Below are 27,842 nucleotides of genomic sequence, written 5' to 3' on the forward strand. Positions count from 1 at the left end.
CCCCTTTTCACCACCCCTTTCATTAGCCCTGCCCCTGTCCATCACGCTATAAAGCTCAAGGCCAAAACCTCGCTGCGGGCACCGGCGCAAGCTGGCATCGGAGTGATGCACTTTGCCAAGCCTGTCTCCTTCTGACGTTATCACCAACTTGCCTTTGACTCCAGGGACGGTGTGCCTGATGTCATTGCTCAGACATCCTCAGTCTGATTTGCTGCCGTTGGCAAAGACCTACGAATTCCCTACAGAAATGAGTCCTCCAACTTCTGAGTATAATGTTACTATCCTTAGCGTTTTCCCAGAAGGCTAAAGTGCAATGAGCTTTTTTTTTTTTTTTTGTGGTTATTTTTCATCTAACGAGGAACGGACATGTGAAAGACCTGTGATCTTAGATCCAATCTCCAAAGTAAACAATTGGGCTTTGCTTGTGGAGGTGATCAAGGCAAGGCTGCATGTCCAGAAGTTCAAAGGTTAAAACTGGGATGACCAGTCCCACATAAATAAAAGCCATGTAATCCTACAGGAGCTTGGAAGTACTCACCGTGGATGAAGCCCTGTGCTTCATCTTTCTTCTAAACTTATTCGCGCCATATAATCTATTGATTTACAAGTGCTGAGAAAAGAAGTGCCAAACGCGTCTGGGGCTAAAGGCTGTCACATGGACTCTGGTAATTTGTAGCCCTTGCAGCATCTTGTGGAAGATTTTCCACTTGGCAATAAACAAGTCCTTGTAAAAGAAAGGCAGATTTTGTAACATGCAACCCGTAACTTCAAGTGGAGGTCAGGATACCTGACATGGTTAACCACGTAGCAAGAAGCTCAGAGAAGAAATAGGTCAGGACACCTTTAATGGTGTATCAGAGAGGCTCTTATGAGGCTCAGCTTTATTTAAAATCTGGATTTTAAATGAGTCACATGTACAATGTGTTACTACCTGCACCATTCCCAAATCTTCTCTTCCGGCCTATCAAAGTCTTTGCAATGGCTGCAAGAGCCATTCCTATACAATTTCATAACAGCTCTGATCCATTAATTTCAGCTGAGTTCCAGCTGACTGACTGCAGCACAAGAAAAAAAACCAGCATAGTCAGAGCAGGTCTTTCAACCCTATTCAAAGAGCGTTCTTAGTTTGGTCACCATATGTTCAAGTTTCAACGCGTCCCTTCTGTAAATTTTACAGCCAAAACTGCAGAGCACACTTGCAAGAACTGAGGTGACAGTACACCTGATTGGGATTGGAAGCTCCTGAACAACATTGTTTCTGGCTGGCCTTTCCTTGGGAGGGAGATGGAGGAAAAGAAAGGAGGGTGAATATAGGACAGCTGAGATGATCGAAAAAAATACAGTATACAGAAACAGAAAGTGGGGAGCTTCTGCTCAGTTGAGAGAGTATGGATACAAGGACCCAAGAAAAGGGTAAAGGAAAGGCTTTTCAGCTAGCGACATGGCTGGGGGAACACAGGCGGGCCGTAAGGCAGGACATCATCTCTCTACAGTTGATTCCTCCTGCGCTCAGAGGAGCAGGTCTTGTAAATAAAGAGATTTGTGCCAATGATACTTGAGTCCAAGACAAATGTCATCTCTCCAGATATGCTCATATTTGTTTTAGCTATGGCACCAAATGCAAGATTTCAAGAATGCCCACCTACTTGGATTACCAAGTGCAGCAAGATGCTAACTCCTGAAGGCACTGATATATGGAGCACACGCACCCAGATGAATTCACTAGTTTGCAGAGCAGTGAGTGTAGGTTTGCATGGCACCAGGAGGATTTAAAATAGCTGGCAATAGCCATGTAAGCATTCCCCCATCTAAGACTCATCGAGCACAGTTAGGTGATGTCTGAACTGTCCTTTGGGCACACTGTGAGCTAGAAGATGGCTCTGAGCAGTACCAATACTTTTAAAAATTCTGCCTGGGGCCACCCATGGCCACATCCATCAGTCCTCAGACATTTACAGACTTGTTTCCTTGCTTGCTAACACTTCTAGTGTGCACGTGTGTATGGATGGGTATGGATGTTTATATTCAAAAGTGTATAGCTGGTAGCAAACTAGGTTCTGTTACATATGTAAATTCATGACAATGTGTAAATTAAAAGAGGAAAATAAGGAGAAGCCAATAATCAGACCTTTCAGTTTAACTTCAGTTCCTAGGCACTATTAAAGCAGATACACACTCTTTGTGTACACTGAAATCTACTTAAAGATGGGTATCCAGAATGGATTTGCTAAATTGTATCAAACCAAATTATTTTTTCCTTCTATCCCAGTGTAGCAGATTTTTTGAGCAGCAGCAGATGTTGGCTTTTGTCGGAGTGGGAAGACGGTCCTGGAGTAACAATGGAGTCTCAATACGAGTATGGTCGTTCTCCTTTATCACAGGGTTTTACAGGGTTTATATAGAAAAAAGGTGATAGCACGCGCTAGCTATAACGTTATTATTGGCTAAGCTTCTATGTCCACGCGCCTTATACAATACTCTAATTGGTACGATACCCCGTTTCACGCGGCACTATCTTATTCTCTATTGGCTGCGCAAACTTCTTCACGAGGTGTCCAGCAGTTGCTGATCTCATTCTTCAGCATCCAGGTGTTGTCAGGCTCTTCTTATCTTCCTTTTTCCCAGCGTACAAGGACACAGCGTCCTTGTCTGCTCCAGTATTTTGTAAACTTGTGCTTCGTTCCCACATAACGGCTGGATTGCTCACATGCCTTTGCCCAGCCAAGAAATCCTCAACAGGCTTTAGTGAACTTTGCCACTGCTTCTGTCGGACTAGAGAATTGTAACGTAAATTAAACTTCCAACAGCACACGTGCAAGGCCAGAAAACACTTCTCACTGATGCCAGTGGAATTCTATCGGAACAGAAGAATAAATCAAAGAGAGTTCCATGTGCTCATTTCTGAAATTTACTACGTCTAGAAATATCTTGGATTACAGAGTAGATAATGTACTTTTAAACGTACAGATAATGTGAGGCTGAGTGGGATTGCTGGAATGCTTTGGAGAACATGGTTAGAAAGCAAACATCTGCATAAATGAAAGAAATGACCTGGAGGAATGATAACTGAGGAAGGTACGACAGACATCTGCAGAGCCTCAGGGTTACTCTGCAGTTGCCCATGCTCTGACAACTTATGGATAAACAAAGGCCTTCCTGTTCTAATTTGTGTGAATCTGTGTGAGTTAAAGGTAAAGAGAGGTGCAATGTCATTTTCTGCATCTTAGAATGAATCAATTTATTAATGGAAGCGAAAATGGCCTAGGAGCTTGCAACAAGATGCAAAATGTACTGAGTTCCCGTATTTAGGGGCTGTAACACTGTGTTTATAAATAGCAATAATCTCCAGGTAAGTAACTCACTTGGATGACTGATAACATGACTGCAGAGGATATCAGTTTTAGACCAAGAATTAAATGTTAAAGAGTCTCAGATCTTAACACAATGTTCACAATAATGGTAATCCTAGCAGGGGCAATAAAGTTCTTTATCATCCCTAACCATGCTAATCTTCTGAAGAAGCAAAAGATAGAAACAGAGTGAACCTTCAGAGTGAAACCATACACGGAATTGAGTTCAGCACTCAAAGATTGTACAAACATGCCAAAACTATTAATTCTTTCCTTGCAGCAGCGGGAGCAGAAAGGTTTGTTCCACTGGCTCCTGGCCGGGTCAGTTCACCATTAGCCAAAGGGAGAGAATAGCCAGAGCGACCTCCTGCCAGCAGTCCCCCATGCAGTCCCAGCACACAAATGAATTGTAACAGCTGCCACTGGAAAACAAGAGCGGTTGCATTTATCCAGAACAATGAGGGAATACAAAATCCCTAACAAAGACCCTGAGAAATGTATAGCATCCAAAAGTTGCCATCCAGAAGCACACGTTATGATGACACCTTCCTTAATTAAAGCAAGGACCTTCCATTTAGCACGACAATTACAAAGCCAGAAATGTTCCCAAAGACCTTCGTGCAGTTTGAAAGGGAAACTTTTTGTGCATTGCACATTTGTTACCTGATGTTATCTGTGCTCCCAGAGTTTGTGACCGATATAACGCTACAAAAGACACCAGTTCTTTGTACATGTCATAGTTTCATAAAAATCAGTATCTAACAAATGCACATTACAGTAAGCGTGTTACTGATATATTGCAGTCTGAATAGGCTAATTAATGATGGACAGACACAGGGAGAAAGCCGAGACCACAGGAAAAGCTAGAATAATAAAACAACAACACTGTTATCAATGTTAAATGAACAGATCCCCTAATAAATACATTTTATCAGACTGAATGACAGAATTACCACTAATAGAAATGGTTTCAGTTTGGTTTGAGTAATTCACCTTCTGACTAGCCTAAGGTCCCAAGGGAAGCTACAGCCAAGAGTTTCTGACCTCGCTGGTGGTCGACGTCCGTATCTGCAGAATGTGAGCATCTGGCTTGCTCCTTCACCCTTCCTGGAGAAAGTCATCCAATGCAAACAGCCAAGTTCTCCAGCTCATCATGAAGACATGGGGATTTACACACACCACGCTAAAATCCTGTGTTTTTCTGCATGCTATAGTGGTGCTGCTTATTGCCTGCCCATCACTTCTTTCACAGAGGACCTCAAAATCTTTTCAGACCCTCAAGAAGTATGATACAATAGTTAAAAATTAGCCAGCGTTATGCATATCACTACTTTTTAACTCAGGAAACTATACTGGCTATCAAATAATAGCTTGCTGATCACTTTCAGAAAATTAGTAAAGGTGCTTTTGATACCTGTGCACACAACATGTGCACGTGTTGCTGTGTATCCACATCCTCAGGAAAATTAAAAATGAAGGGTCTTGGTCAAAGGACAAGTTTCTAATTTAGAGTAAGAGCTGAACTTTTAAAGCAAATATGTATGTCTCCAGCCTAAAACAAAACAAAACAAATTTTGATGGTCTTTTATTAAAAAGTTTAAGAAAAGAAAAAAATTGTCTGTTTCTGATCTCCATGCCCTTCAGCCTTTAGTTATTTTGCACTGAAATACAGGAAAAAACCTGTATTACTTTATGCTTTTATAATTATTTTTATACATTTTCCTAAACAAATCTGTTCTGACACAAGATTAGTGGGAAAGGTCATCTCTGTTGTTCCTATTGCATATAAATCTAAGTCTCTGGTATGAAAAGCTGTATTTATAATCCAAGGAAAAGAACAGGGATTGTCTGATGTGCTACTGAAAGTTAACAGGTCCCAAGTTTAGATTGGGGATAATGTCATTCTTTGATAAACAGCCACTGTTTCTTCAAACCCAGCTGTCTTTTGCGTATCAAATCTGTCAGAGGTGCTTACAGCAGTGTATAGGTTATTAAAACACACAACATATATTCTTGTTGAGACATGTCAGATCACATACCTTTCATAATTTTAATAACTGATGACAAATTCAGATTATTATGCACCATATATTTTTTCCAGAATAAAATTCTACTTCCAAGACTGATGTAAGTTTGAAGTTATAAAATTATGCCATGCATCTTAAGAAATCATGTTTTCTTAGATGTTTAATTAAAAACATTAACTCAGAAGTTCAGAAAATATTTATAAACGGTATTTTCAGAGACAGGAGCTTAAACTTAGAGTCTTAATTTGTATTTGAGCATGTCAAGAAAAGCATTATGATTTTTAATGACTCCTGGCAGTGGATACTTCTGGATTTCAGAAGAGTTACTCAGCTCACTTGAAAATCAACCAGATCTACTTAAATGTCCCCCTAAAACCACAGAAACCTAATTTTGAGTTGCTGGATATCAGAGTTGCCTCATGTTGCAAAATAAAAAAGCCCAATTCCTTCACACTTAAATCAACAGATTTCATTACATATGCAGAAATTCATAACACCAGAATTTATCCATCATAAAAAATATACCTGTAAGTTGGAATCTAATATGTATATTTATATCTAAAGTTCCTAGCCTTTGACATATTAGCAATACTTGGGCCACTATAATTTTAAAAAAAAAGAAAAGAGAGAATTCAAAAATCAGACCCAGAAAGAAGCAGAACACCACCAAAAATATAAACTATACCAGAGAAGGTAAGCATCCATTAAGTATAGGAAAGAAAGCAATGAAGAAGAAAAAACTAGAAAATTAACATGAAGTTTTTCTTAACTCTCTTTCTTCTTCCTTGCATTCCTGTGCTCTGAATTGGGGCTGGGGTTGTAACTGCTTCAGGGTAACAAATCTTCTCTTTTGCTAAGCATCTCATTTATAAAGGCTTAATTGGCATTGAGTATTAATTGGAATAGTGTGATCTCCACCCAAGATAAGTCAATCTGGTATTACTCTGAAGCATTGGCTTTCCCCTTGCCTGCTGGACTCCCCAAATGTGAGCTACAGCTCGAGGAACCGCTGCCTCAACACCGCCTGCAGTCCGGCTCCCAGCGAAAGGCGTACAACTCATGCAGTCTGCGCTGGCGCCTTTCACGCAGCTTTAGGCTTCCGCATCTCACTTTAGCTTGATGTTTTTTAGGCAAGGTAGTAGTTTAGACAAATAACGCTGTCTTTTTCAGCTCGACTACAGCCGAACTTCTCCGCTTCTGCCCTTAACACTTACATTTTACGATAACAATGCCTGGGCTGGGAATTTGGGTGGGTACATCCGAGCTGGCCTGCCAGGTTCGCCTTTCGGAAGCCTGCGGTATTTGGATGCCAGCGTTTGACAATATCCAGCCGGCGGAGCGACAGCAGGGCGCTTGGAGTGCAAGCCAGCACATGTGCTTATTTTCCAGCAGGTGAACACCAGAAAAACAAAGTTCCGCTTGCTGATGGCATCCTCAATCAGCTAAGTAATAGAGTATCCTAATTTATATGAGTCTTATACGCTGACAGTGGAAGAAAACGTGATCTCTGACTAAATACCTTGCCACAGGGGCTTTTAGAAAAAATTCTTTTGACCTATCTGTGAAACAGCTGGTATATAAATACTGCAAGCGCTGTAGTAGAGTATTGGTGCCGCTGTCCGTCAGTTTAAGGCTGCGTTTTGAACACACAAGGTTTTATTATTGTGCAGTAAAGCACGGCCCGGGCCATGCCGGGCCACGCAGGCTCGCTCTCCTGTCTGTGAACACCACGCAGGCCCGGTGTGCCAGAGAACCCGCCTGCTGTCTCTCCGGACACCCAACTGACAGCAGCACTTAACCGCCTCAGTGGGGAGAAGCCGGGGAGGTTCGGGCGCTGCCGATGCTTCCCCACCCCGCCCGGACGCGGCCTCTGAGGGCTACTTCAGAGGTGCCTCCCCACACGGCTCAACCCAATCCCCGCTCAAAATTCCCGCCTTCAGCTAACACCTGCCGGTACCGGTACCGGTAGCCCAGACCGAGCCGGCTGCGAACCGCTCCCCCCCCCCCCCACCCCGCCCCCCCACCCCCGCCGCCGCCATTTTCTCCCCCTGAAGCCCCCGCGCAGGCCGGCTACTTCGCTCCGCACTTCGGGGCGGGGCCCCGCGCCCCTGTGGGCCAATCAAACACCGCGGCAGCCAGCTAACCCCGCCCCCCCGCCCCTCCTCCGGGGAGGTTTCCTCAAGCGGAGGGCTGTCGCTCGCGTGACGTCACGGCCCCGGCGGCGGGATGAGCGGGCGGGCAGAGGTATGGCCGCCCTCCTCCTCCTCATCCCGTTCTCCCCTCAGCCCGCGCTTTTTGCTCCTGGCTGCGTGAGGTACCGCGGCGGCAGCCGTTCCCCTGTGAGGAGCCGCCGGAGGTGGGGAGGGGGCCGGCCGGGAGCGGGGTGAAGGCGGCCGTTGGTCCGGCTGAGCCTCCCTCTGGCCGGCTGTCTGCGCTGAGGCGGCTCCGGCCGTTCCGGGGCTGAAGTCCCCTGCCTGGCATCCCCCGCTCGCTTCAGCTGGGCAGGGGCTGTAGGGGCAGCGGCTCCAGCTCAACGCCGGCTATATCGATTATAGACAGAGCTGAAATATGCGTCTCGTGACATCTGCCATCACCTCATGAAAAAAGTCATTCCGGTGGGGTTTTTCTTCTTATAGTTGCGCGTAATACCTAAAGCTAGTGTATTCAGATCCATTTTTCCTAATACTCCGTTTTGGTCTTTCTGCCATGTAATCATGCTTGTACGTGGATTCTACAGCTACAAGATTAAACAGTTGCTGCCAGCATGGGCTTCTCTTAATACTATATACTCTATATGGCTCTACAGACCCAAAGTAATTTGGTTGTAATAAATGTTTAGGGGCTTCCTTAATTCTTTTATTTTAATAATGTCTGTGACAGATGGGAGATAAAAATACTTTTTCCACTATAGGAAACAGTAATTATAGAAGAGTTCATATTTCTTACTTATTTTTAAGTCATAGAATCATTTAGGTTGGAAAAGACCTTCAAGATCATCGAGTCCAACCATCAACCATGCCCACTAAACCATGTTCTGGAGTGCCTTGTCTATGCACTTTTTGAATACCTCCAGGGATGGTGACTCAACCACTTCACTGGGCAGCCTGTTCCAATACCTGACAACCCTCTCAGTAAAGAAATTTTTCCTAATATCCAACCTAAACCTCCCCTGGTGCAACTCGAGGCCATTTCCTCTCCTATCTCCAGCCACCTGACAGAAGAGACCAGCACCCACCTCACTACAACCTCCTTTCAGGCAGCTGTAGAGGGCGATCAGGTCTCCCCTCAGCCTCCTTCTCCAGGCTGAACAGCCCCAGTTCCCTCAGCTGCTCCTCATAGGACTTGTTCTCCAGACCCTTCACCAGCTTGGTTGCCCTTCTCTGGACACGCTCCAACAACTCAATGTCTTTCCTGTAGCGAGGGGCCCAAAACTGAACACAGGACTCGAGGTGCGGCCTCACCAGTGCCCAGTACAGGGGATGATCACCTCCCTGCTCCTGCTGGCCACACCATTTCTGATACAGGCCAGGATGCCGTTGGCCTTCTTGGCCACCTGGGCACACTGCTGGCTCATATCCAGCCGGCTGTCGACCAGCACCCCCAGGTCCTTTTCCACCGGGCAGCTTTCCAGCCACTCTTCCCCAAGCCTGTAGCGCTGCGTGGGGTTGTTGTGACCCAAGTGCAGGACCTGGCACTTGGACTTGTTGAACCTCATACGATTGGCCTCGGCCCATTGATCCAGCCTGTCCAGATCCCTCTGTAGACCCTTCCTACCCTTGAGCAGATCAACCCTCCCTCCGAACTTGGTGTCATCTGCAAACTTGCTGAGGGTGCACTCGATCCCCTTGTCTAGATCATTGATAAAGATATTAAACGGAACCAGCCCCAACACCGAGCCCTGGGGAACAAGTCTTACAGAAGAGTTAATTTTTCTTACTGTGGAAGACTTAATATTCAAGTCAATTATGGCAGTTAGCTCTTAAATAGCTAGATATAGATATATAGAGAAGGTAAGAAACATATCAGTTTATGCCTTGAGGCATCCTTTGAAGCTAGGGACACTTCATTTTCTAATGAAGAAAATAAGGTGTGGACCAATAAGGTGACTTGCCCATTATTGCATGGAAAATCTTTGAGCCAGAGGTAGAGTTTCTCATTTAGTACTCTTAAACAGAAGGAATAAAAGTGGACGTGCAATTTTGGTTTCTTTCTAAATTGTCTGATTTTTCTTCATCATAAGGTGTGGACTGGGAAAATGCTTTCTTTCTTTACTTTTTTTTATTATATTGTTTTTTGTTTCATTTCTAGGTTAAAGTGAAAATACCTTTTGGAAACAAATACCTTGATGCTATCTTTTCTGTCCCAAAGAAGAAATCAACATATGGAGTGATTCTTACCCATGGAGCTGGAGGAGATATGAATTTCCCTCATTTAGTGTCTTTGGCAGCTTATCTTGCATCCCATGGAGTTCTGTGCCTGCGATTTACTTGTAAAGGCCTTAACATTGCCTATAGGACTAAGGCCTTCAAAACAGTTGTGGTAAGAAGTGACCAAATTCTGCCAAAGCTTAGATCCATGGATGTCTTCTTCTGGGTTTCTTAAATTGTGACCACAGATTAGTCAAGCAACAATGGGAAAATTAGAAGTGACGGTTAGTGAAATGGAGCACTGTCTGTGAACAGAAACAGCAGGAGCAATTTTTATATGGGCAGTAGCTGGAACAGCTGCAGCAAGTATGTGGGTTTGAGTTCAGGGAGAGAAAGAAAAGCTTCAGAGAAGGATGTGAAGAAAGCAAGGGTGTTTTGTGGGAAAACTTACAGCTTGAAAAAATGAAAGTATTTAGGATGGAAACAAGAGGTAGGTGTTCTGGGAGGGCTTGGTGAGGGGAGGGGGATTAAGGGATACAGCTTTGGGAGTGGTTTTGAGAGGAAAGCAGCTGACCTGAGAATTGCACTGGGTCTCTGGCAGCTGGGAGAACAAGACTTTGGGGAAAGAGTAGGGGACTCTGGGTCGTAGGAGGAGTTGAAGAAAAGAGATTGGGAGTAGCATATGAGAGCCCTGGAACCAAAACAGTCTTTGATTTCAGAATCAGTTTAAACTGTTATATGCCTGTGCTTATCTCTTTCTGCTGCTGCTACATTATTTAAGATGTTCTTATGTACCTAGGTTTTGTTAAAATGAGTAACCTTTTGTTATAATAGTATCAGCTTAGAGTATCTTCCTGTTCTGGAGTGTGTAGGAAGGAGTGAAAATTTTCTTCTGATCATCTAGCTACTTTTACTGGGGCATGTGAAGGTAGCTTGAGCACTTTGCATTGAGCATCAGACATTTTTATAGGGGGACTAAGCCCAGTTCTTAAGGAATTAATTTGTATGATGTTATTGTGATTATATGTACATTAATTTGAAGTTAGACTTTGCTAGCTTTAATGTGGATCTGTTCTCCATTCTTTTTTGAAGAAGCATAATGTTGTGAGTTTATGTTAATATGCTGCTGTGTAAAAGTAATGTAAAGGCCTCTGCTAAGATAGCATCTGATTAGTTATCTCCTCAAGACTGAAAAATTCGTTGCTGAATTTTATCTCTTCTGTCAGACATAACTGTCTTAAACTTTTTGTTGGGAATATGTGACCTCAGTGAAGGGCATTTTTGCTAACTTGTTTTGCCTTTTGATGGGCTAAGAGTGCAGCTGTCTGTCACTATAACTAAGTTGATACACAGTAATCTTTAATGTTTTGGTAACTTGATAGGGCATCTGGTATTTTGCTGAGAGCTAATGTGAAATTGCTTGTGTTCATTATGTTGTTGCTGCAAAATGTTATGAAAACATTTGTGTGAAAAAACAAGAGAGCAACTTGTATGTATCTGTTCTTTTGTTTAACCTGCAGTACTGAAAGAGCTTCCCATCTTGTGTTTGGTAGCTATAAACAAAAAAATCCCCACCCTCCCAGCTGTCTTAATTCTGACTTGTAATGCTTCTCTTTATCTTATTTCTTTAGGAATACTTAAAGCTTTCTGATGATTATAAACTTTTGGGTGTCTTCCTTGCAGGTATTGTTTTTATTATCTATAATTTTCTCTCTTATACTGCCTCTAATGATAGAAGTCTGTAACTACTCCATTTTTGAAGTCTATCCCACTTTGGTAAGAAGTGAATGAACAGATGGGGATGACAGGCTTCAGTTTGAGGTGGGCACTGAAAGCTTGCAGTCTAACGTGGGAGCAAGTGGAATAAACTCCTGCTAGTATGGCCTAGGGAGAGCAATTCAGCTATCTGCTGACAGTTGAATGCTCTGTGACCTTCATTAATTGATTAGCAGTCCATGACTGCTGTGGGAACGTAGGTGCCAAGCCCACTTAGAGATCTGCATTTGGGGTGTCTGAATGCAACCAGCCCTGTAGCCGGTGGCTGTGCAGGACGGGTGTGCAGCTCAGCTCTCCGGTGGCACTGCTGGTCGGGTCACAAATGGGAACACCCAGCCTGCCGCTTTCATCGGATTCTCTTGGGAGCACAGCTGTCTAGACCCGTTCGCCCTCCTCGTGATGCCACAGATCTCACTCCAGAAGGAGGAAGGAAAGAGCAATAGACCTTGTTTTCCAGGTACTTTGGGAGAAAACTTCCTTGTCACTTGTAAGTGACAGGGCATGAGATCTGTGATAATCCATGTGTGCTTTTTAACTGCAGGTCTTGAAGAGTTCTGGTTACTGGTAAATGGAAAACCATTTTCCCCAAACAGGTTTTGGTAGATAAAACCTAGTGGCAGATAAAAAAAATCAGATCTGTTATGTGAAAAGGGAAGTAGATGGGTGTGATTAGGAATAACTTGATACGGGAAACTCTGAATGTTCTCTGACTAAGTGAAACCAAATCTGCGCTGATGCAAGTTAATCCCACTGGAATTGGCCACTTCCAACACTCAATTACAGAGCATTGTCAACTCATGTGCCTCCTCTTTGAGGAGATATTTTGATATCCCCTTGCTGTTACTGGCTGACCTCATGCTACATGTTCACACTTTGTTGTTTTTTTTTTCTGCCCTTCTACTTTTACTCCCAGGCTGAAGTTTGAGGTGTGCATAAACACCTGCTGGGTTTGTTTTGGAAGTAAGGCGCATAAAACTTTGTTATTAATTTGAGCAGATTAAGGTTGCATGAAAAAAATTATCCAAGATAATAACAGCATTGCTATCTCGAATTTCAAGGCTCTGGAGCATAGGACCTGTCCCTCTCTTCCCCCTGCCCCCAGGATGGGCTGTTGTTCTTCCAGTATTGCAAAGGAACCCTCTCTGTTTATGTTTTGGTTTTTTTTTTTCCCCTTCTTTTTTAAATGGGGATGTGAAATCATAATATAACCAGGCAAATATTTTAGCAGAAAATGTTGAAATTACGATTAATATTTTTCATGGAGTAGATGAATAAAAGCATGCCTGGCATTTTGTACTAGTGGTACGCTGAAATACACTCAGTTGGATTGTTTTTAGGAGTTGTTTACTTGAACAGAATGTAGGCGAGGTGACAGAAGCAGATACCCTTTTTTCCTTTATTTTAACATGTGAGAAAGGCCGTTCCATGGGCTCACGAGCTGCTGCCTCTGTGATACGTCAGCTTAGCCAGGATGATGATGATGACTTCATTCAAGGTCTAATATGTTTATCTTACCCGTTGCATCGACCAAAACTTCAGTCCAAGCTACGGGATGAAGATCTATTATTCATAAGGTGTCCAGTGCTGTTTGTCTCGGGATCAGCAGATGAAATGTGTGAAAAAGTGAGTACCTTTGTAAATCCTGCTATGAAGGGGCAGTATGGAGGAATAGGTATGAGTCTGAGTGATGTCTGCACTGGTATACACAGCTGTGACTTTGATTGACAGCCTTATCTAAATATATATGTATCTTCAGAAGGAAGCCTTGGGTAGGAAACTTCATCAGACATGAGGAAGCCTGGTGGTGCTTTCTTTCACTGCTTACAACTTCTGCATTGTGCTTAATCATCCACTTAAGCAAACTCATCTTTGGGCTACTAAAATACTGCTGATTTAAATGTAATGTCTTTTTTGATAGGATTGTACAAATTAAAAGCGGCCTATGGAAGGAGCAAGTTATTTGCTATTCTGTTTTAACCATTTCAGGTTACAAACGCAAACACTGCTGTGCTACCAATTTCACATTCATCACATTTTCATGACAAATTCTTCTAGCAAAGCAGTTTTATCCACAAGTCAGACTTCTGTGGTAGAAAGCGGTATTTTTGTAGAGATGAAGAACAGGTGTGCAGAGATGAGAATACAGTGCTTTTCTGCCTTGTTTTCTTGCAAATAGGTATCTGTTGTTCTTGAACAGTTCAGCTTGAATTTGGGGGTGCGTGCAATTGGCATTTTCCATGCTTGGACAGTTTCTGAGGAGTTCATAATGCTTTCGTGAGTTGTCGTCACGAAAATAAGTCAGGCTAGCAACCGGCAGATCCTTGGTGTGCCCTCTTAAAAGGGAAACCGTTAAGGCTTTCTGAGCTGGTTCTGAAATCTGTTTGCTGAGAAAGTTGAATGGAGTCAAAGCCAGTCTCTAGGGAATCGGATTGCTACTCTGCCACTGTAGACAAATCTGAGTTAAGAAGTTATGTCATTTTATTGCTAGTACTACTCCCTGGCAGTCAAAGTGGATTCCTTCGTCAGTGTGGGGAAGGAGCCTGCAGGGAGTTGTGATCTTTGCAGTTTTTGAAGTTCTAATTTTCTGCTCTTCTGTGTTTGAGTGAGGACAAACCTTTGAGCAAATTCCATGACTGAATACAGTTATCATCACATCTTTTCTATCAAGGTGTTTTTAATGTGCACGCAGATCCATCTTGTTTTTAAGAGCTGCCTATTACGCGTTGCACAGGCAAAGCAAGAGACATCTAGGAGTTGCCCAGTTGTAGCAGTTGTTAGATTCTCTAACTTTTTCGTTCTTATTTTCTCCATAGCAATTGCTAGAAGGTGTGGCAAGCAAAATGAAAGCCCCTAAGAAAATCCATTGGGTTGGTAAAGCAAACCATGGGATGGCAGTCAAAGGACGGACAACAGAGGATGTCATGGAAGAAATAAATGCCCAAGTTTTTTCTTGGCTTAGAGAGAATATTGAACTGGAGCACGAATGATTTGCAGTATCTTCATTTAGCTGTTCCTAAATGTGGCAGATTAGTTTATTTCTGAGAGGTGTTGTTTTTTTAAAACAGGTGTTTTCAGAGGTCTGAGTGTAAATGCAAATAAAACTTTTTTTGTATGAATGAAAAAAAATGCAAAACAATAAAGAACTTTTTAAAGGAAGGAAAAAATTTACAAAATATTTAATATGGCAGCACTGTTTCCTGTGTTTCTCTGCAAATAACTGTATACAACACTTAGAAATAGAGACCACTAAGTGTCCTGGTTTCAGCTGGGATGTAGTTAACTGTCTTCCTAGTAGCTGGTACAGCGCTATGTTTTGAGTTCAGTATGTGAAGAATGTTGATAACACTGATGTTTTCAGTTGTTGCTCAGTAGTGTTTAGACTACAGTCAAGGATTTTTCAGCTTCTCATGCCCAGCCAGGGCACCTGACCCAAACTGGCCAACAGTGTATTCCATACCATGGGACGTCCCATCTAGTTTAGGAACTGGGAAGCGGGGGTGGGGAACCGCCGCTCGGGGACTGGCTGGGTGTCGGTCGGCAGGTGGTGAGCGATTGCCCTGCGCATCATTTGTACGTTCCAATCCTTTTATTACTACTGTTGTCATTTTGTTAGTGTTATCATTATTAGTTTCTTCTTCTCTGTTCTATTAAACCGTTCTTATCTCAACCCAGGAGTTTTACTTCTTCTTTCCGATTTTCTCCCCCATCCCACTGGATGGAGGGGGAGTGAGTGAGCGGCTGCGTGGTGCTTAGTTGCTGGCTGGGGTTAAGCCACAACACTAAGTAAATGCTTTTGACTAATACTTGAAGTAATATATTGGAAAAAAAATCTATTTAACAGCAAATCTTTAGGTGCCTTTCATTTCTGAGTGTACTACTGATGCTGTTTGTTCGAAATGAAAACCTACTGCTGTGCAAAATTCCACAAGCACAGTCCCCGAGGCTGGCCTGGATCGGTTGTGCTACTCTGCCGTGGTGCTGTCCCCGGCACTCCCATGGTCTTGCGAGGAGATGTGGTGTGAACATACGCCGGGTCAGCCCTGGTGAGTCGAGAGGGTTTCTGTCATGTTTTGGTAAGGTGCTTAGATCGGGGAGCTTTATTTTGTATAAAAAAATCTGTTCAAGACTGTAGGTTAGTACGGTTAAATTGTACCATATATTGTTTACCACACGATGAAACAAACCGTTCCTTAGGCTTGCTTTTGCTCTAGTAAAAATAATAGGCAGGTGAAAGTTAAAAATGTTAATCAGATGATACAATATTCTTCTGTTGTTTCTCACAAGATGCCTCAAGAATGCTGATGGCCCAGCAGTAATGTTCATAAGCATAGCACACATCTAAATGTTTGCAAAGAAAAAAGCTGTATGAATTTTAAATTGTCTGGCTGTGTTACAGAGAAAATAAATCCTCACTGTGGACTGGAAACATATGCGTTAACTTTAGGATTTGATGGATTTAGACGTGACTTTAAATTCACCTATAGATCATTTTCGGATGATGTTGATATGGTCAAAAGTAATAGTTGAATTGCTTAGTATCACTGGAAAGCAGGTTATTTTAAAAAGACTAGACTGTTGAAAAAATGTTTGGTTTAGTTTCAGTAGTCACTGTTCAGTGCTACTTAATTCTTTTCATATTGCCAAAGAGACTGAGTTTCACAGACAAAGCAGCTGTGAAAAATTGTATGGAACTTAAAAGTTTTATCTAATATTCCTGAACTGTCCAATAGCACTGCATTTTCCCTTCAGGTTAAAAAGATATATTATAAACCCCACATCACTGTCTTTGAGAATACCAATTCTCTCAGGAGGAACAAAGTCATGGCCTGAAAAAGATTACTTTGGTTGGATACATGGGGTGGGGGGGTAGATTTAAAATTCTTACCTGCCCTTTTTTGCAGAACACTTGTGAATAGACTCAGTGTAACAAGCATGAGTAAAAAGTATCTGCATTTCCAATGTATCTCAGGACAGTAACACATGACTGATACAAACATGTTTTTTATTTAAAAAAAAAAAATTATAAAAATGTTTTTGAGCAAGGCTCTGCAACCACTGCATGATAAAAAAGGAAATAGGGGGTGCTTGGTTTTCTTCCAGATGTAGATCATGATACAGTAATCTTCATAATATCCACTGACATTATGCATTGGCATTTTAACCCAAATTTTTCTTCTTTCCTTAAGATGACAGTCTGAATGTAGGTAAATATTAAAAAAATTATTTCATTTCCTTCTGTCAGAGTTCATCTTTGGCCTGCAGTCATGAAAGAAGAAACAGTTTTCAGTTAATTGGAAACTCAATTTTTAACTGTGTAGTCCTGCAAATACATTAAAAAATGTTTCTAAGTTCGATAGGCATTAACGGTCTGGTAACCAATACCATGGGCTATTGAGCAATGCCTGTTCCAGTTTGGTTGAATAAGAAGGGAAGACATCCAGCACTTTACGTTTAACGTTCTACATACTGTACCTTTTTTCTGTGGCAAGTGCATGGAAAAAGGTCATCATCAGGCTGCTGCACTTTCTCCATCCCATCTCTGATTTTTGGCTCACTCACTTGCAAGCTGGCATATTCCTGGTTTTAAAAGAGGAAGGCGGTGTTAATTCATAAACTTGTTAAGCGTGTATACCCAGTTGTAAATACTGCACCAACTCAGCCGAGTAATTCCGTAAAAACTCTGGGGCTACACAATCTGTTACTCCGCACTGCGTCATGGACAGGGCGAGCGGATTCTTAACTGCCGACAGGAGCCCCTGCGGGTGCCTCGCTGGACTTTCGGCATCTCAGTGCTAATGCACAGATATTTGCAGCTGTGGTTCACAGGGCATGTGTCTGATGTGGAATTCTTTGATCGTTGTGGGCAACATATTCTTGCAGATTAGATCAAGATTTATGGGATCTGACTGCTGCTCTCGGAAGCGCCAGCATAATCTTAAGTGGTTTCAGAGGATATAACTGCATGCAGAGTTTGTAAACCAACTGAAGTTCCTAATGGCTGCTGCTCGCTTTGTGGCTTCAAGTACTGGACTGGCCAATTTCCAGCAGCTCTGTTGCCCTGAATTCTTTTTGTGGGATTTCTATTTTTGTGGTAGGAGCCGTTAAAAATATACACTAACCTGGAAAAGTTTGAAATAGTAACAAAAAATGTGGTCTCCCATGAGATTGTTTCTTGCAAATTCTTGTCCAGATTTTGCAATATTTTTTGCCTGTCAAAGAAAATAAAAGGGTTTTTTTAATTCTCAAAAAACAGTAGTTATTTCAGGATGCCAGTGTTGATTCTGGAGTTAAGTATAGAGTTGACAGTTTAGGATAACTTACTTATTTTTATTTAAGCATTCTTAATTTTAAAAGTAAGGCATTCTTATCAAAATACACTTAATTTTTCCAAAGTTTTTAATTTCAAATTAAGGGCAGTGTTATGTATTTTTTCAAAAGTATTTTTCTTATTTGTAGAGTTGATGACAATAATTTTTAAGTGTTCCTAATAATAGATTTTTTTGTTTTAAATAAATGCACTTTTTGCTCGCTCTATTTTGCCTAGAAACATTGCTGACTAATTCTAAATGTATATTTACCTCTTCATCATGCTCTTTTGCCCACTGAAGTTTTTCTAGTAGATCACTCAGGTCACCTTTAAATGGAATATAATGTTTCCATGGCTGCAGCTCGTTATAAAAATGCTCATAGTAGATGGAGTCTTGCTTGAGCACCACACTGTTTCCTGCTAGTAGATAAGGCAATCTGTATGCTGCCACTGTGCCATCAATATTAATTTGATATTTATACTGGAAAGAAAATGACCATAAGTTATTAACAAACAGAAGATCCAGGTAGCTTGGTTAGGTTATATTATTCTGAGGGCGCTGGTTACTGACTTGCCGATATTGAGAAATGTAGGATTGGCTAGGCAAGCATCAATGTTTAAGTAGCTTTTATTATTTAGTTTGGAATTCATCACAGTGCAGGGAACACAGAGATGCCCTCTTCATCAATTAAGTTCTCCGGAAATTCTTAGACGCTCATCCTTGGATGTGAGGGTAGATGTGCCACTTCATCCACTGATTTTCCCACTATGTTAGTTATGTTAGTAGTCCTGATCGCTGAATCAGGAAAAAGAAATAAAAAGGAACTTGGAGTTATATAGATTATACAAGGTTCTACAGAACCTTTAGATGTAAATCAAACATTATTATCCTCAGTGTAAGAGCTACATAGCAGTTAATCCCACTGGAGGGATGCCTGTTCATGCTTGTTACTGGTGTTGTGCTGAAAAACTAATAATCACTTTATTATCAATAATACATACAAAGTTATTTGATAATGGGAAACACTGAGAACATAGTTCTGTAAAAAATGGTTAGTAGCTTACCTTAAAAAAATCAAAAAATGAAATGTGCTTAACAATGGGGCCATAGAGGCTTTCATCATGTTTAAAAAAAAAGAAGTTTGTGAAAGCAGCATCTATGATCTCTGGATATTTTCTGCTGAGTTTTACAAGTTCAAGCCTCTCTTTGCGGCTGTCACGCCCTCTCCAGAATGCTGTGGTATTCTTGTCTTCCCATGATGGGCCAGTATTTGCTTGAACTGACATCATATCCAGACTGACTCTGGAGGAGAAAGAAGTGATTTAATAGTGAAGCCTACTGGAAATCTTTCTGAACGCAATTACTTAGAAGAGCTTACAGTACCAACAGGCAAATACCAAGGATGAAGGTAAGTAAGTCAGTCATGAGCACACCCGTATAGGTATTTTGCAGCAATAAAAACAGATAAGGAACATCAAGTTCACAGGCCTGTGGCACAACAGCATCAGTTCATTGACAACGTGGCGTGTGGAAAGAGTACCTGTCAGTTGTCATGGAAAAAAGTAGTCGGAAGTGGACATGGTTGCCAGACAGATGAAGGTGATGCAGGGTAACTTAACTAGCTTAATACAACATATTTCACCTCCTTAAAAACTTTGCTAAATAAAAACACATAAACTGGGGTGGGCAGGGGGAAGCAAATTTAGGAAAAGTCTTGATAATAAACACAAAGGACCCTGATCTAAATGCAGTGAAATGATAAACAGGTTCAAAATGGATTACAAAGATCATTTTAGAAGCTGGTGTTGTAGTGTTTTGATACAGCAACAGAGCAGTTACCAAGGCGAGTTATGATCAGTAATCAAAGTGGGAGATGGTAGGTCCTAGGTTGAGAATTCTGGCTACGCTGGGCTTTAAAAGGTATAGAAAAAATATTCTCGGAAAATCAGGAAAAAAAGACCTGGCCAGTTGCCAGCATGTTCATGGGGGGGGGGGGGGAAACAAAGCAAACAAACAAAATACCTACCCTTGAAACATTCCCTCTAAGTGGTGTTTTCAGTGACTTGACCATGTTTAGATTAATTTTGATTTTTTAAATAAAACAGTTAAGTATTTTAATGTATGTCATTTATGTTATATAATACATAACTTGGTTAATGTTAACATACTGATTACACAGTTATTGCCTACCCGCAGGGTGCCAATGTCTCAATGAATAAATAAACCCAGTTAATATACTGTTAATACAAATATCTTTTTGGAAGACCATTCACTGTGAATTTTGTGAAAATTTTAAGCAATTTCTTACCGTCCCATAGTCTCCAAAACTGAGTCTGTTAAGTCATATGTTGGCATGACAATGTCTTTTGACTCGCTGGACCCACACCATGAGAAGATGGGGTGCAGGTTCTGTGGGGACTTCCTTTTCTCCAGAGGCCAGTCTCCCAGATTAACAAAAAATTCTACATCTGGCATTTTCACCTAAACAGAAGCAAAGTAGGCACGAATGTGTTTTAATTCAAAGCAGTACTCTTCTGCTGGCATCTTGTATTTTGAAAACAACCTCACTAAGAGAAAAAATAGCCAGGTCTCTAATATACTTAATGTACCTATAATAAATCATTAAAGTTTAAAAACATGTTAGAAGTACTGAGACCACAGAGTAAAGCCTACAAGGTAATTTTTTTTTTTAGAGATTTGCACAAAGTCACATAAATGCTCTCTCTTTTTTTTTAAAGGATAGGAACACCCCAGTTTAGAGGATGGTTTCTTGTTATACTTTACATAATTGGCCACACAATCTTTGTACCAGGCTAGCACTGGGATCTAGTAAGCAATCGTATAGTTCCAAGGTAAGCTGAACCACCTTGTTGACTGTATGGAAAATTGCTTTTGGGTGGTAAATTAGTTTTGTGTCACATCAGTGAACTGATTTACCCCATGTCTGCATGATGACTTAAATCCAACAGAAGAGAAGTAACAGAAATGAAGAGCCGTGATGGGAAGGCCACGTTTAGTCAGTGCTGGAGTTAATTATTAAGCGTAACATCCTCACTTACTTAAAATAGTTTGTAGTATGGAACCATATCTGAAACCACTGTCGCAGCCAAAATGCAAGCAAAATACTGTTGACAGCCAGGAAATGTTATAACAACATGACAGAGGGCATAATTTTGCTGCTGTATGAAACTTTGATGTGCCTCCATCTTGAGCACTATGTGTGGTTCTGGTATTTGCAAATGAAGTAAGAGAAAGCACAAAGAAAGGCAGCTACTATGATAGGGATGGACCAGCTGCCTTGTGAGAAGAAACTGAAAATGGTGGGATGTTTCAATTTGGACAGCTGAAGGCAACATATGGTTGAGTTTTACAGAACCCTGAAGGCATGTATAATGTCAATGCAGAACTGATGTCGTATCTGTTCTTAGTTCACCCTCTTTGTGACATTAATTTTTTTTAAAAATATAAATCTTCACTACATCACCCTCAGCTGCCTCTTTCCAAGCAAAAGAATCCTAGTCAAATTAGCTTGTCTTTGCATGCCCCAACAGCCTTCTTGCTGTGTAGTTCTTTTTGAGAAAGTGAAATGAGAACTGCACCGTTTTCACAAGATAGACATGTCACAGGTTTTATACTGTGCCATAATCTTTTTTTTTTCTTTTGTTTTTGCCTCCCTCCTTAATAAGTCTTAACTGGGTATTTGACTATTACAAACATGTGATTATTATACTGGCATTTGTGGAAAACTGTTGGAATAACTCCAAGATCTCTGTCCCGACTACTAACAGATAATTTAGAGATCATGGTTGTATGTGTGTGATTAGGACATTTTGCTCAAGTGTTATCGTCAACTATCTTAATACCTACATGAGAAAATATCTTCTCTGAAGAAAGAACATTTATAAATGTTAATAATTCTCAAATTAAAAATATATATATACACATAAAAATAGAGTTTAAACATATTGTTGATGACTCATCATATATATGCATCAAAGCATTTCTCCTCTCAAACCCCTTTATTCTTCAGATCAGAACGGCTGGTCAGAGGCTAACATTTCAGGATTCTTCTGTGGTCCAGATAGGTTTCATTAAGTTTCTAGATTAAATTATCTTTATGGACAGAGATAGAAATTTATAATTTGCCAAACATCAAACACCCTCCTAAACGGCTGAAGATATTCTTCTCTACCTTGTCGACACAGGAAAACCTTTGGCAGAGACATCCAGAAATTCTAAAGGCAGAGACCCAAAGCAGTACTTTTTGTCTTCAGTATACAGACAGGAAAGGTTTTATTGCGTACCTTCATCTCAAAGGGGGTTTGGCTACACGTTCTGATCTTCAGCACTAAACTTTATTAGTACAGTGCCCTCTAATGGTTGTAATGGACATAGAAAAGCTACACATTGTATTTTATCTACATCCTCAATGGCAAAATCATTCAGCAGATGCAATCTTCTTCTCCAACCCAGTAGATCTATTGTCTTTCAGTGACACTGTCTTAATAGAAATTCCTAAAGTATTTAATGGGGATGAGACAAACTGTGTTTTCTAGATCTGTAAACAGTTTCTGTCTTAGGAGTTAGCAAACCTTTTCCAACATTTAGCCTAAATAACTTTGATGCAATTTAATTCCATTATTCCTTGTCCAACACGACCGGCACCGAGAACAGCTTACTTCCATCTTCCACACAGCAATCTTTTAGATAATTAAAGGCTACATTGATGTCTTCCCTTAGACACTGTTAGATGAAACAATCCCCACTTAAATGGATCTTCATTTGTATGTCTAGTCATTCTTACGACTTTCCTGTGCAATGTCAGTAATTGAACAATCTTTCTTGAAGCGTGACACCCAAAGGCAGACACAGTAGCATAACTGATCCATTACTAATCCTGAGTATAGTGGAAAGGTTACTTTACATTTCTTTCATGCGTTTGTTCTGTTAATGTGTGTGTTTAGCTTTTTGCAACAGCATGCCACTGCTGACTCACATTAAATTTGTGATACTGTAACCTTCACATTTTTCTGCAGAAAATAACCATTCCCTCCCTATTTTAAATAGGTGTCAGAACTAAATGACTTATCCAGCCCGTGTCACTTTATTTTATCCATTTTTCCATACAGTTTCTCTTACTTGTTAAGAAAATCTTTACTTATCACACTGTACCATGAAGTGCTTGCAGGCTCTTCAATTTTTGTTATCTGAAAAGTTCAATAAGCATATTCTCCAGTCCATCACTCAGTCAAAATATAACTAAGTTATTAAACAGGGACTGAACCTAGGACAAATCTCTGAAGAATACATTTGGGATGCCTTTTGCCCCTCTGGAAACACTGGCAACTATTCTCCAAGTAAGGCTTTCCAAGCAAGTTACAGTAGTTTCTTCTAGGCAAAGTCTTCCTATCTTGTTTATGAGAAATTTGTGAGACTTATGTTCAAAAGCCTAACTAAAATTAAGATACCTGACATCCATACGGGAAGTCTATTATCTTGTTATAGAAAGAAATTATATAGTTATGACTTTTTTTTAGGATAAATCCATGTTGTTTCATACCAGTTATCTTTCAGCTGTTTAGACATAGTGTGTATAGTTTGTATTAGATTTTTAAGGAATTTTTTTAGGTGAACAACTCCACACTTCAGTAGCTCCTCACTCTTCCTTCTTTCCTTTTTAAAAGACAAAGTGCTTTGTCTTTCTACAGTCAAAAAATAGATATTAACTTGGGTATCTTCGTATTTCTCTTACTACTCTCTTTATGTAATAATCACTTATTTGTGTGTGCTGAAACTTCAGCCCTGCTATATACTGTCACTATGTACATAATGTCAGGTTTTTTCCACAGTTTCCCTAGTCCGCATGGTGCTTTTTGCTTGTACATGAAGGGAGTTTCCCCACACGCCACCTGTTGAGCTTTTGGTACTCTTTCTGAACCCTTCCTGTCTTGTTTTCAACATACGGAATTTAATGGGGAACAATATACATTCCCTATTTTTTTGTTTTTTGAGTCATCCTGTAAAATGTATTAGTGGAGACAGAACTTTCCATTAGATGCTACAGGATGATTTATTTAGTCTATGGAAAAATATGCTGATCAGATAGCATTCTAGAACATGCCAACTTCAAACAAGGAAAATCCATCTGACCTTTCCATTATTAATCAAAGAACAAGAAGAACTTTTCAACAGAAATAGCAACAAATATGCTGAAGTATATTTGTTAAGCCCAGGCTTCTATAAATTAGGACATACATGTACTCACTTTTCTTGTCAAAGAAAGCAGTATGGCATCCATGAAAATTCTGAAGCCAACATGTTCCCCATACGTCTTTATATAAACCTGAAAATAAACACAGGTTTTTACTGGTCTGGTGTTTTCATTTCAGAGAATGGCTGGCACAATTTAGAGCTCTCTTAATCACTTAGTAACTAGTCAGACAGATTGTATGGCTGTACAGATTTATGAATCAGCCAAGAAGCTTCAGAATCTCATCCCTCTAACTCATCGCAGAAAAGTGACCAAAAAAAAAGGACAAGCTTTGCTTGCTTTTGCAAATGTTTTAGGTCTGTCTCATGGAAACAGAAACTGGTTGCCTGTTGCTGTTGTGTTCCATTGTTCTCATTTCCATATGAAACTCTACTGAAGTCAGTACCATTTTGTTAAAAAGAACTACAGCTCTGATCCTCAGTGGAGCTAAAAGTGGCATTTCTTTACCTCAGAATTAGGCACAACGTAATTTATTGATGCATGTCAAATTAGATAATCGTAACACTCCACAGCAATATTACTCAGAGAACAGGAAACTGAATTAGCGTTTAGGAGACTTGGGTCTGTGCCCAGTACTCATATTGATTGCTTGGAAAGTAATTTGCTTTCACTGTGCTTCAGTTGTAACAGGGACAAAAAGCACTTTACAAAGTAGAACAGATATTGCTGAGCTCATATACAAACTGCAGGACAGAGAAGCAAGCAAAGGAAGTTTCTTAAAGAACAGACTACAAGAAGCCTTTGAACTGGGAACAGCCCAACAGCCTAGCTGTAGGACTTGGCACCAAATCCCCGTACAGACTTCAGATCAACCTATTCCATACCTCATTATCTTTGATGGTGTAGTGACACAAACTCTGTCTTTGTCCAAACCTCTGTGGAATTTCTTCTGCAATCTTATCTGGATCAACTACGGGAAAATTTGCTAGGTCTCTTTGAATCTGTGGAATGATTTGAGGGCAGTTCATCTCTTCCAGCCATGCACTGCTCTCCTCCTGAGGGCAGTCACAGTTTTCATGGTAAATAGGTCCTATGAGGAACACAATTATTATTTTATTTTTAAAGTCACACTACTGAGCTGTTGAGATGACAAAAGAGGGTCAGGCACTGAGCATTCATTGCTTAGGGCCAAACCTTCAGCAACTCTAACTGGACACGTTTGAACTTTTTTTGACTCCAATGAAGTCATGCCAAGCTACATCAGCATCTGCATGAGCCCTCTACATGTATTTGCTAGGCAACAACTTCACAGCATTTGTTTCTTTTTATTATTTAGAATAGTACACACAGGACACTTTTAATGAATCCGTAATTCCAATGGGATTTGATAGTCCAGAGAAGTACTGAGGTCCCGCAGAGTTCTATGCTAATTCTAGAAGACATTCTGGGACACAGTTTGTGATAAGAAGCCATGATAGGAAAACTGTGTGTAATGCTGCTTCTTACCTTTTAAAATATATGGAGACTTTGCGACATGTTTATCTCCAGTTTTGACTTCTATCTTCAGGTTTTTGTAGCTTGCATACATCCTATACCTTACAAGGAAGGAACCATCTTTCCTGTCTAATACTTGCACACCAACCCGAGTGAACTGTTCATCAGGAGCAGTGATCTTCACCTGGAAGGCATTTTCACCCGGTGATGAAGTGAACCTACCCAGAGAATAAGCGGGAGCTTAACAAAAAAGGAAACGCACAACAGCTTTCTTAGTCCAATCCATTCAAGTTGACAGATTTCCAGTGACTTCACCGAGCCACACCAGGCCTTCACAAACACATCCTAATGTTCACAAGCAAGGCACGATTTTTCCAAAGAGAATTTTTTTAGGCTACACTCCGATGCTCATGAACACACCTCCAACATCACTTGGTGCTCTACATGTTGAACAGTGTTGGAAATATGGTCTTCGATTATATGGGAATAGAGAACCTTTAAAAATCCAGCACAGATCTTGATTAGTAGTAGCTCAAGTGTAAAATGATGGGAAGGTAGCGAGCACGCAGATAAGTGGATCTTGGCAGATATATCCTGGTGTCCTGTCCTGCAGGACAGGACAAGGGGCAAGGGTTTTAAACTGAAAGAGGGTAGATTTGGATTGGATGTAAGGAAGAAATTCTTTACTCTGAGGGTGGCGAGGCACTGGAACATGTTGCCCAGAGAGGTTGTGGCTGCCCCATCCCTCGAAGTGTTCAAGGCCAGGCTGGATGGGGGTTTGAGCAACCTGGTCTGGTGGAAGGTGTCCCTGCCCACGGCAGGGGGGTTGGAACTAGACGATCTTTAGGGACCCTTCCGACCCAAACCATTCTATCATTCTATAAAAAAATACTAGAACAAACTTCACTTTAGCAGCTTAATAAGTCTGGTTTTTTACATACAGGAGCAAGACATTTCCAGATTACTTTATTTTCCAGGTATTATTTAAGGAAGTAAAGAACGAAGTTAAACTTCTTAATCATCATGGTAGCTCATACAGGGGAAAAAAAGGATATTACAGATGCCAGTGTCCTGGTGGAGGAAAAACATTACAGTGGGATCATGTAATTCATTGTGTACTTCCGACATTTTGGTAAAATTCACCATATACCAATCATACAAAAATCTCCATAAAACCCAATAAAATAATTTGAAAAACCATTAAGTTATCACATATCATAGAGGTATTAACAAAGTTGGCACAGTCAAAATGCTACATTTGCCAACTTTCTTCCACCTCTTTAAACACGGTCCCAAATACGTAGGGAGAGCTTGGGATAAAGAGGGAGGTGGTGGGAGCAGGTGGACTAACGGATTACAGCCCAGCAGCCCGGTCACCTTTCCTGAAACTTGCCCAGACATACTAGAGAGCTGCCAGTTCAACTAAATGCAGGAAATATTTACTCTTCAAGACAAGCTGAACTGGCAGCTTCCAGACTTGCACGTGCCACGGTGCATCTAATCTGGACAACCTGGACGGAGCACTCTGAGCTCCCATCTATGGTCAGGGTTTCTTTCCTGTAGAAACGGAAAGCCACGAGTATCCTCTGAAAACTAAGTTTACCTCTTTCATTCCTATGAGGTTTACCGAATGGCCTATACAGTAATTCCTAAGTGACTCTACTGATCTTGTGCCTACGTGTTTAGGGGAAATATGGATGTTCCTAACTGTGGAAACAAGCAGGACACCTGAGCAGATGTATGATAAATTATACATATTAGGTATTGTTAAGGTTTTGACAAAGCAGAATAAACCATAAATTGTTGGTTGGACTAATACCCATGTTTTGCCGTTTAACATTTTAATCCTCTTGTCTCAGCCTCTCGTGCAGGTATTTGATCCTCCTGAAAAGCTTTTTCTAAGTGATACACAGAAAAAGTCACGCAGGGAGCCTTCAGCCCTCCGTTTCTACAGGAAAATCCCAGGTAAATTTCTGCCTCAGAGGTGACAGCGGCTCGTTCAGCCGGGACAGGGGCAGGGAAGGTCGGCCTGGCCGAGGAGGGGGCACGGCTGCGGTTCAAGGCGGCGGGGGGGGGGGGTGGTCGCTTCGCTCCCTCACAAGAAATCCAGCCGTTGCGGTTTGGACCCCGGGCCCGCAAATATGTAAGGGGCTGCCCGGGGATGCCTGGGGAAGGGCCCGCAGAAAGCTCCGCCGCTCCCCGCCCCAGCCGCGCTTACCTCTGCCCGTCGGCGTCCACGGCCTGCACGTAAAAATAGCGAGCGGGCAGGGCAGCCTCCGCCCGCAGCCCGGGCCCCCATACCGCGCTGC

At 41.3% G+C, this 27,842-nt stretch overlaps 2 protein-coding genes across 2 annotated transcripts in view; one reads left to right on the plus strand and one right to left on the minus strand.

Annotated features, from left to right (window-relative positions):
- The first annotated feature begins 7,589 nt into the window (after nt 1–7,589).
- TEX30 (testis expressed 30) lies at nt 7,590–14,684 on the plus strand. The gene is made up of 5 exons (XM_010578308.1): nt 7,590–7,621; nt 9,686–9,916; nt 11,376–11,427; nt 12,938–13,143; nt 14,334–14,684. Exons 1-5 carry the CDS (start codon nt 7,604–7,606, stop codon nt 14,505–14,507), a joined length of 681 nt encoding a protein of 226 aa, XP_010576610.1. The 5' UTR covers nt 7,590–7,603; the 3' UTR covers nt 14,508–14,684.
- A 1,899-nt stretch (nt 14,685–16,583) lies between these two features.
- The window catches only part of KDELC1 (KDEL (Lys-Asp-Glu-Leu) containing 1), an 11,809-nt gene continuing 550 nt past the window's right edge, over nt 16,584–27,842 (minus strand). The window contains exons 2-11 of the mRNA XM_010578345.1: nt 27,752–27,838; nt 25,546–25,751; nt 24,924–25,129; nt 24,094–24,171; nt 20,137–20,309; nt 18,893–19,130; nt 18,099–18,308; nt 17,640–17,729; nt 16,993–17,097; nt 16,584–16,776 (exon numbers count right to left, since the gene is read on the minus strand). Coding sequence (XP_010576647.1) covers nt 16,759–16,776; nt 16,993–17,097; nt 17,640–17,729; nt 18,099–18,308; nt 18,893–19,130; nt 20,137–20,309; nt 24,094–24,171; nt 24,924–25,129; nt 25,546–25,751; nt 27,752–27,838 — 1,411 coding nt within the window. The 3' untranslated portion in view covers nt 16,584–16,758. The remainder of the gene's footprint in view (nt 16,777–16,992; nt 17,098–17,639; nt 17,730–18,098; nt 18,309–18,892; nt 19,131–20,136; nt 20,310–24,093; nt 24,172–24,923; nt 25,130–25,545; nt 25,752–27,751; nt 27,839–27,842) is intronic.

The sequence above is a fragment of the Haliaeetus leucocephalus genome, unplaced genomic scaffold, assembly GCF_000737465.1.
Source record: "Haliaeetus leucocephalus isolate CR32 unplaced genomic scaffold, Haliaeetus_leucocephalus-4.0 Scaffold626, whole genome shotgun sequence".
Lineage (NCBI taxonomy): Eukaryota > Metazoa > Chordata > Aves > Accipitriformes > Accipitridae > Haliaeetus > Haliaeetus leucocephalus.